At 51.2% G+C, this 10,154-nt stretch overlaps 1 protein-coding gene across 1 annotated transcript; it reads right to left on the reverse strand.

Moving 5' to 3' along the window:
* Positions 1-3,979: 3,979 nt before the first annotated feature.
* On the reverse strand, positions 3,980-8,000 carry LOC149363713 (endothelin-converting enzyme-like 1). The gene is made up of 2 exons (XM_089568593.1): positions 7,668-8,000; positions 3,980-6,016 (listed from the first exon to the last, which is right to left on the reverse strand). Exons 1-2 carry the CDS (start codon positions 7,998-8,000, stop codon positions 3,980-3,982), a joined length of 2,370 nt encoding a protein of 789 aa, XP_089424719.1.
* Between the last annotated feature and the right edge of the window lie 2,154 nt (positions 8,001-10,154).

Genomic DNA, 10,154 nt, shown 5'->3' on the forward strand with positions numbered 1-10,154 from the left:
GAATACGATTGGCGGTAGTAGCATCATCATCGTCACAAGCCTAACTGAGTCCACTGCTGGACATAGGCCTCAGCCACCGACCTCAAATTAGCCCTGGCATGAGCCAGCTGAGGCCACCTCGTCCCGGCAAGCTTTCTAATCCCATCCACCCACTTCACTCCGTCGCCTCCTGCCACGCTTTCCTTCTCTTGGTACCCTCTGCTTTGCCCCCAACGAACAGTTACTTATCTCTCATTCGCCTTTCACGCCCTGGCCATAATCATTACGGAAGTATCTGGAGCAAAGACGGCCAAAGAGAGCGTGTGCCCCACGTGGGTGCCATCAAGAATTGTTGGCATGTCTAAGCAGAGGAGTGAGAGGAAGATAACAGGAAGATAACATAACAGTTCTGATTCTATGATCTGACGTGTGATACGATCTTTGCTTCTCTTGGTAACAGCAGTGTGCTCAAGCCACAGGTGAGAGAGAGAGAGAAATGGACGGAAAGGCAGGGAGGTGAACCAGGCGATGCCCAGTGAACAACCATTGCAAGTCAGGGAATGACTTGCCAGAAGTCCTTCAAAATCTTTTTCCCTCATGCGCATTTTTTACGTTGATGGCATGCGCTCTTAATCTGTCATTCAAGCATCTCCCATTCTGACCAACATGCATTTTTTCCGCAACTCAAAGGAATTCGATAAACTACGCCTTCTGCGCATTCAAGGAAAGGTCGCCTGTGCTTCTTGCCACAGCCACGTGGTGGTGGTGAAGAACTTATTAGAAGGCCTAAAACAAAACAAAATTACGCAGCAGCATTGTGGGCGGCTTCAGGCTGCCGGTTGTGGCGTCTAGGCCGTGCCTAGTCGCGACGTCCTCTGCCTAGGTCACCAGCCGAAGTTGGACATCTGGCTCGGTGCTGGACAAAGCAGCCTCCCACTGCTGCGGACTGTTTCGGTGCCAAGAGGCAGGGGGCAAGTGTGCTGGGCAGGAGAATAAGATATGAGCGTAGTCGGCTCGTGGGCTGTCACAGAAGCGGCAGGCCGGCGAGTACGCTCCGGGGTGGAGGAGGGCAAGACGTGCGGGGGTAAGAAAGGTGTGGGCCTGAAGGTGGCGCCACAAACGTTGGTGGTGCTGGGAAAGGGATTTGTGCGAAGGGGGCAAAGTGAGACGAGAGAGGCGGTAATGTAAAGTGATATTGTGGTACGTGAGGAGCGCGTAGCGCGTATCCATTCCCGGCGCGGGCGGGCTTGCTCGGTCGGTCAAATCGCGAGCGATGTAATTAGCCGCCTCGTTGCCAGGACCCACAGCGACGTTGCTGAGTTGCCTCCGGATCAGTCGTTCTGCAGAGCTTTGACAGCTTGTTAGGTGCAGTAAACACGACCTACACGTCGTAGCGCTGGGCCACGTTTTTAATGTTGTGTGACAGTGTGTGAATATCGGCTTGATCGCCATGCATATAAGTGTGGAAATGTTCGCAATAAAGAATTGTTGGAAGTCCAGCGCTCGTCCTTGTCTGTCTACTCTGGCCCCGTCTTTTGTGCGTGGCTGTGCCTGTAGCTAATGACTTGTGCGTGAGTGCTCGATAAGTTTTATTACTTAACAAATAAACGCACGCATGCTTTTAGGCATTTTTTCTTTTTTTCTCCGATTTGCATTCTCATGCTGTGTTCAGAATTTCGAGCACTATAGATGCACGTGTCGCTAGGTCTTCTGTTCCCCTAGTCTTCCGTGCTTAGTCATTTCGCATATACCTTATAAATCTGCCGTCGTTGCGTTCAGCCCTACGCGCTCAGCTACCAAGATTGATTGTAAAACATTTTATTCGCCGGAAAGAGCTTGGTAAGTGGTCACGTTAATTAAGTGGTCGAGAGTACGTAGACCTCGACGACTTTGTCAGCCCACTCCACCGCCAAAACTTGCGTTATGTGGTCAGAGCTAGCCGTCGAGAGTACGTAGCCCTCGACGACTTTGTCAGCCCACTCCACCGTCAAAACTTGCGTTCTGGGGTCAGAGCTAGCCAGCACGGTCTCCCACCGCTCGAGAGAAGGAGTGGTAACTAGATCACCCAGAGGTGGCTCTATTTTGCTGTCCCACAGGCTTTGATCGTATACGTGGCTCGTTGGCCTCAGTATTTACGGTTTTGGTTGTAAAGATCTGGATAAATGTGCGCGAGGAGTGAGGGGATGCGTATCGATCTCGTCTGTAGACGACGCCACGTAACCTCTTGTTCTTTAGTCAAGCTTCTGTCCGGAAGAAAGTTCTCCTCTCTAGTTTAAAATGATTGGTGAGATCATATATGATCGGCCATACCATGCTGAATACGCCGGTTCTCGTCAGCTACGAACAGTCGAAATTCCCGTGGCACTTTCGAAAGTTCAGCACCATGCCTCAGTGTTGACAGCCGCGCGAACTAAAATAGATCTTCCAGAATTACTGGGACTGACCATGCCTCACGTCGGTGGTACAGTTCCTGTTAAGTCGCGTTTAGAATAGTTTTTCTGCGCGTAAAAGTGTCTTGCACAATTGCCGGCGTGCAAAAAAATTGCTGATTCCAACCGTTAATGGCATGCACACACGCTGTTCACAACGCCGTGCCATCGACATGGTTGTTTTCCGACAAGAACAGCCCGCTAGATGTTTTTGTGGCTGCACCCTTAAGAGCCACTCAGCGTCTGTTGCCTCCATTACGGCTGCCACGCCACATAAGGCTATAGAAAGCTTATTGGGAACATTCGGCGCCTATATCTCAGCTACAAAGAAGCTCATTGCCTCCATAAACGATGATTCATTGTCTTCATATTGTTCTTGTCTTTCAGAAGTCCAGTGGCGAGAGTCGTATATTTCATAAAAACAGAGATGCCTACAAGATAATGACGGCCAGACGGGATTCCACCAAACTCTCGACTTCATCTTAGGATATAGTGTAAGGCATTAAAAGCAGCAGCAATGTCACTGCCCACGTCCCTAGTTTTCATTAATTTTCTAAGAGCAAAGGCAGCGCAGTGAAAACTACCGATCTCTCAGCATGTGCCCATCGGTTTTAGGGGCTGACGAGTCTTGCTAGTGCGCATATAACGAAATGACATATCAGTGCCATCGTGGCGGCTTTAGCTTATTTTTGTGATGCGTAACAGGAAGGCTACACTCTGATACTGTTTTACTTTATTATACAGAACTCACGTCTACTGTCACGAGCGTCTGTGGCAGTAGCAGAGACGCTTGCGTGCATCTGATTTACGGCTTCTCACAAACTAGCTCGATCTAACATAAAATAGTATGAACCAATTCAGCTACGCGGTAAGTAAGTCATTAGTGCGCTCGAAGTGTTCCTTCATGATTTGCAGACGACGTAGACGCTGATCCAGTGCTTCCGTCCATCACTTCTCTAGAACCAACGGCAGCTCTTCACGGCGTCTTCGCAATGCCTCTCTTTCAGGCTATGTCAATGGCAAGCACTTAGAAGAAATCAAAATAGGCCCACTAAAATCATTCGCATTATCAGCTAATGATGTGAAAGGCAGAGAGCCTACGGGGACTGTTCTTGCTGCAATACACATTTTTACATCATGGTTATTCGATGGTAAAAAGTTGGTTGCAATTCGGGTAGCTTGCCGCGCATCCGAAGGCGAAAGAACACCAACTCGCCGTTATCGATGCGCTGTAAGTGTCCAAGGGACGTCACACTGAAGAACTGGGAACACCTAATGGAAAGCGCGTTCAAAGAGCGGGAGATTGTCTTTAGCGTCAAAAATGTCCGCTTTCGTCACACACCACTGCGATTATATCGGCGATAAAGGGGTAATGCAAACATTTCCTAAAACATGTGCACAAAAAGCCTTGAATGGTTACGTGCAAAAGCGTAATTGTCCCACGATGCAAGGTTAAATCTAAAAATATATACACTTGACTGACGCAATAGAGAATATAGGCATCGTAACTGGCACAGCACACACATAGTGCACACTGGCTTAAAAAAACAAAGAAACACCAGCTGGTGAAGCTAGTTGAGTTCATTTTGGTTGTCACATTCGAAGGCCGCTCTGAACTCCGGGAGTGCCGCAACAGGCATGTTGCAGCGGCGGCTAGCATCCCCGTAGAGCTCGCCCACGTAGTCGTCGCTCGAGCAGAGTGCATAGCAGGAGGCAAAGAAAAAAAGCCTGTCTTCCTCAACGGTAGGCTTCTTTTCCTCACTGCTGTTAGAGTGACGCGACAAGCCTAGCCTGTAAGCCTTCAATGCGGCCTGAAGAGCTTCACCGTCAACGCTGTGCGGGAACCACTCCGCTTGGGGCTGGGTGGGGTCACTTTCGTTGGGGTGAGAGATGTAGGGGTAACGAGTCTGTTGCTCCTTACCACTCGCAAGCAGGTCGTAGAACAGGCCCCTGAGGACTTCGTCTGCTATGAGTCTTCCAGCGCCCCCATAGTTGGCCGCAAGAGGCAAGTCCGGGTGGAACAGCGGGAAGAGGAAGTACTCGTCAGATGCCGTGAGTGCACTGTAGAGGCTCCAACGCTGGCTGATGGCAGAACCCGGCTTCAGGATGTTGGTCAAGCCAGGCTTCTGCAGCTGCCAGCGCGAGGTCGTCAAATTGATCCAGCTGTCGAAGAAGCTGGCTCCGAAAGTTGTGTCAGGGAGTGCGTTGGCAAAGTATCTTTCGTCGTCCAGCTGAGGATCGGCACTCCTTGCCGTCAGGTCCAGTGAGGTCCTGGTGTGGCTCATAACGACATCACTGAGGGCGTCTCGCACATCTTCGACAAGGGCTTCAGCTCTACTATTCCCAGAGAATAGGCTGCGCCAAGCAATGCCTACGCTGTTCTCCACTTGCACTAGGCAGCGGCGAGTGTGCGCCGACGAAGGAAGCCCCATTAGCTCAAGTGTGCCAATGGAGATTTCTCGGTCAGCCATCCATCCAAGCTCTGTTACCACACGGAGTCCCAGGCTCAGCGTCAGAGCCTCCTGCGTCTCCGTGTTCAGTCGCAGGAGGTAGGCGAGAGCCCGGAACAGGCCGGGGTTCTCGACTTGCACCGTAGTTTCGGTGGAGAATCTCCCTGCCCAGACGAAGTACTCATTCAGTAGTAGTACCCAGCGGTCTGCGGAGATGCCAGGAGTCGCAGTGTCAGTAAAGTTTCGGACTGACATCCGCAAAGTCCTTTCTTCGGGATTTGTCATTGCGGGACCCAGCACTGCCACAGTCAGCCTATTCATTTCCTGAATCGTAGAGAGTAGCTCCTCGGTGCGCGATTCGGGAACGTCAAAAAGGCGCAGCATACTCCGCACGTACTTCTGGTACTGGAGCGATGGTGTTGTTCCTCTTGGTTGGCTGCCAAACGTGCGCATCAAGGCAATCCAGACCCTGAAAGAGGGACTGGGTCCCATCGTCAGTAGGGGTTCCGCCGTTTTACTGTTATGACGTGACTGATCTCCACTAATCTGGAACAACAGGTGGAAGTTGTAGTTTCCAGAGAGGTCAAAGCAAATGTCCAGCAGGTTCTTGCGGGACGTCTCAGGCCACGGCAAGTAGTGTTGGGCCATAAACTCCTTCAGACTCCCTAGGCTGCTTTTTGAGAGTTCTGTGCACGATGTAACGAAGGCGGCTACCCTTTTTTGGACGCTGGATGTTGGCCTACCGTGGTTACTGAGGTTCCAGGCCACCGACTGGATGGCAGTCAGAGCACGGTCGTACATTGCGTCTTCGACAACGTTAATAACAGAACGCAGATGGTGATGTTGCTTCCAGCCATCGCAGACAAATCGGTAGAAATTTCTGCAAGGGTCTTGAGATCGGTTGATGGACGATTCAATGGCTGCCGCGTATTTCTGGCACGTCGCTTCCTCACAGCCCGAGAAAAACTGCAGGCTCGCGTGGCTCACATGGGACCGCCGGAGGTTGACGGTGTCCCTGCGCTGCACACGGAACGAGTGCATTATGCTTAAAAAGCCCAGCGTGGCAAAAAGGACGGCCAGCAGGACAAACGCAGCCTTGATCCATGGAGCCGGCTGTTGGCAGTTCGCCTGGCCTACATCAGGAAAGTCGCGTTGTTCCTGTGCATGTAAAAAAATGTTAACTTTCACTTATGATTTAAGCTTTAAAATTGCCGAATTTGTACTAGTGCATTTTTAAGGATGAAGCACTGCGCACATGCAATGAGGCGCGATAAATAGTCAAATATTCGAGGTCAGTGTCCACCATGTGAATTTTTTATTGGGCATGAATACCTTACTTTTATTGGGCATGAATACCTTAAACAGGGATGAGGAGCGGTTCTTTTATTCATATATACTTGAACACGCGGCCAGCTTCAATAAGAATCGAACCCACGAGCTTGAGTTTCGCCGGAGGAGTTCATTCAAGGTTTTCTAGAAATCTATGCCACAGCTCAGCTGCAGCGCCAGCCTGTTAAGACTGAATCAGGACGAGAACACCGCAACATATTTGCCGTATGTGGCATTGCAGGCAAACGCACTCGTGTAATCCTTAGGGTATACCTGCTAACGAAGACCTTTACACGAAGCGGAGAATGCACAGTAACGCTTATAAAACTCGCGCCATTTGTATGTAACGCTTCTACACGTTTAAGTTTCGGAACGGCTGTTCGTCAGGTACCTTCTGGTGTAACATAAAGGCTACGCAGCAATTACAGTGAAACAGACACTAAAGTAGCGAGCAGGTGAAGCGTGGCACGCAGCTTTGGCAGGCATTACTGGGGTAGCTTGTTAGATAAAGAGGTGAAAAACAAGACATGATTGCTTAAATGATAATGTTTCACTGGGTGGGGTCAGTTGAGAAGCGTTTAACTTGCAGCGCGATAGGAATCGCTAGAGAAGGGCAGGTGTGATAAGTGCGAAGGGCAAAATTTGCGGGCAGAGCGGGTGAGGGAACAAACGCGAGTTAATGGCATCCTAGTCGAAATCAAGGACAAATAGGCATGGGCAGGGCATGTAATGCAAAGGCAAGATAACCAATGGTCCTTAAGGTCAACAAACTGGAAACCAAGACAAGGTAAGTGTTGTAGGGGGCGGCAAAAGATGGGCGGATAAGATTAAGAAGTTTCCAGCGATAGAGAAGTCGCGGCTGGCACAAAGAAGGTTGAAATGGGGAGATATGGCAAAGGCCTTTGTCCTGTAGTGGGCGTAGTCAGGCTGCTGCTGTAGCTCATTATCATTCTGCCGACTGCCGACCTGACAGCGTCGTTTCAATGGCTGTCGGTCGTCATGTGGCCGCAGCCGGCCAACGAGGTCAAACTTCCGGCAAATTTAACTGGAGGCTATTTTGCCGGCTACCGGCGTAGTAATCTCGTCTGTTTTTGAGTGTTCAAAACCAACCACCACGTGTTGGCTGCCAAAGGGAACTAGACGCTCTTGTTGCGATTTCCGTGTAATGTTAATGCAGCGCCACCGCTTCGGCACGCATGAAGTGTACGAAGCGAGCTCAGCGCGAGCCCAACAGGACTCAACCGCTTCGCTGGCCAAGCAGCCATTACGCTACGCTCCGATTCTTGCCACGCCTCCTTCGTTCATGTCCAGGCTCAGTCTTGAATAAATGTGTACGCCCTTCTTCCCGCATCACCTAGCGCAGGGGGTTTGAGCGTACAGCGCTCTCAAAACGCCTCAGTTGCTGTCCTTCCTCTGTGAATGCATTGACAATTTGGCTAACTCAATCTGCCTATCTAAGAGAGAAGCGTATCGGCCATACCTGTGAAGGTATCCGTAAATCTGCAGCTTGAGCTGGCTGCGGCGGCTCCTGGCCCCGAGATGAAGCCGCGTCCGCAGCGGCTTGGGCGTATCCTTGGCGAGCCGCGTTCTGGGCGTCCCGGCGCATCTCGCACAGCTGCACCGTCTCGCGCAGACTCAGCCGCCGCAGGCCAGGGCGTACAAAGCAAATGTCGCCGCCGCCGCCCCCGGCTGCCCACGGATCAGAGTCCGAAGAGCTCGCTGTGCTACTGCTGCTGCTGTATGACGTGCTCGACCCGTCGTCAGCCGTGGTGACGTTCCTGAAGTGGACCGTGTCGCCTGTGCGCCTCAGCATGGCGTCCTCTGTGCGCAGCTGAGTATGAGACCCGGAAGAAGTGCCTCGGAAGGGAAAGTCTCAGCTGCTGCTGCTTTCGCTCTGTCTGTCTGCCCTCGGCACGGACCCAGCTGCACCGCGCGCCACGTGCGGAATGCAGCGCGTTGCACGTGCGCACTTTAGCGACCGACGTCCTTTTCTTCTTGCTTCTTTTCCTGGTTATTGGTGGCGAAACTGCGGACTGAACTTGAACTTGGAGGTGGCAGGCTTAATAAGCGGCCCTTCAGGCTTAGTGCAAGACACTGAGTGGAGGAATAATAAACAGTGTATAACATAAATAAGGACGATTGTATCCAATGAACAGAAAAGAAGGGGGCCAGTCCGGTAGATGTAGCTCAATGTCCCAGGCCTACATTCGTTAGCAGTGAATCTTCGAAGTTCAGTTCAGAATATAACTGCTAAAAACTAAATAAAAAGTTAGCGCAAGGTGCAACAGCTCTTCAAGTTTACCTTCATGCGGGGGGGGGGGGGGGGGGGAGATGCCTTAGTGCAAATGGAAGAGCCCCTTCTACGATTGTCAATGAAGAAGTTTAAATATAGCTTTTCATTTTGGCCGAATTTGTTTTTCCGGATTCTCGAACAGTCTTTGTCGGTCCCGAGAAATATGTTGCCGACCTGTGTGGCTTCATCGTAGCATACAACGAGGATGTCGCTATGCATAGTTGTAATCCGAAAATCGCGCAGCTGCGCTAATGTCGAAATAGCGAAAGGGATCGAAGCTGCCTCCTCCGCTACCTTCTCAGCTGCTCTATCCAGCTTTCGCCTGACCGGTAGCATTCGTCGAAAAAGTGGCAGGGTACTAAGCAATGACGAAGGCCCCAGCTATTATTATGTATTCTCTTCTGTCGTCCCGCAAACATGAACTATGGTAAACAACTCTGCGCGATTATGTTTTCCCTAGAGTGATCACCTTCATATTCACTCCGACTGTCAGCAGCATGTGCCAGTGCATGCCACCGCTAGGATGCATGCGGTAGCGTGCGTAAAAAATCTGTAAATACTTAAGCAAATCGGTTGCGCAGACGAAAATTCAAACTGCGTTTTATTTACCCGGCTGTCTCGCGGTGGCGTTCGCTTTCCCACACGAACGGTAGATACTGCGGGAGAAAAAACATACGGTTGGTGAAGACTGGTCATCCGTCGAACAGGCTATTTAGCCGAGCATGCGGAAGAGTGGAAGCTGTCGAACATGCGCTGTTATCGACGTTGATCTCCATTTGCCTTCAGATGATCTGGTTCATGTTAAAATCATCTAACTACGGTAAGCATAGATGAAGTGCTGAAAACGTTTCGAAGAAAATTTATTTTATACATGGAGGAAAAAAAAGATTTAGCAGAGGCCGTTACGTCATACATTTTCAAGCCGGGCGTAAGGCCTCCCTCTCGCTAGTTGGCCTCCGTCTCAACACGCTCGCGCATGCGCAGTCGACATGGGAGCAGACGACGCCGCTGCGCCCAGCGTTTCTATTGGCTCCTCCATCGGCCAGACTTCCATTAATTATTGCGAAAGCGCGTGACCTACGGCACACATATTGTCGTGCAGCTCGGATAGCGTGGGAATTCCCTAATCTTTCCTTTCCCCATGATTTTCTGCATTTATTATTGCGAAAGCAATACTACGCTAGGTTTTGAGCCGTCAGCGTGGTCCCGGCGGTAACCACGTTTGACCTTCGTTTGACGATCAGGAACTCGAATTTATTCCAGCTTACACCTTCAAAGACATCGTTTTACTCTATCAATCTGGCCATGGTCTTTATCCCCGCCCGTGTAAAGGTCTGTCAAAGGCGGAGGAACGGCTTCTGCTCCGCCTGTATACTAATACTTTGCTGTGCCCGGCAGCTCTGAAACACTTCGACCCTTCTTTCTCGGGCAGCTGTCCGCACTGTGCGGAGAAGTCTTCGGACATCTACCACATGGTGTGGGCCTGCCCCTCCAACCCTGCTATCCCCCCTCACCCCAACCCCACCCGGGAGGACTAGGAGGCGACCCTGCTCGGCTGCTCTGACCTGCAGGCCCAACGGGCCTTGGTCGCGCGAGCCCGGGCGGCGGCCGATGCCACTGGGGTCCCGAGCTAGGGACCTCCACCTAGTATTTGTAAGGGCTGGCCCCCTCTGG

This window comes from Amblyomma mixtum, chromosome 2 (assembly GCF_055824585.1).
Source record: "Amblyomma mixtum isolate Tamu chromosome 2, ASM5582458v1, whole genome shotgun sequence".
NCBI classification, from domain to species: domain Eukaryota; kingdom Metazoa; phylum Arthropoda; class Arachnida; order Ixodida; family Ixodidae; genus Amblyomma; species Amblyomma mixtum.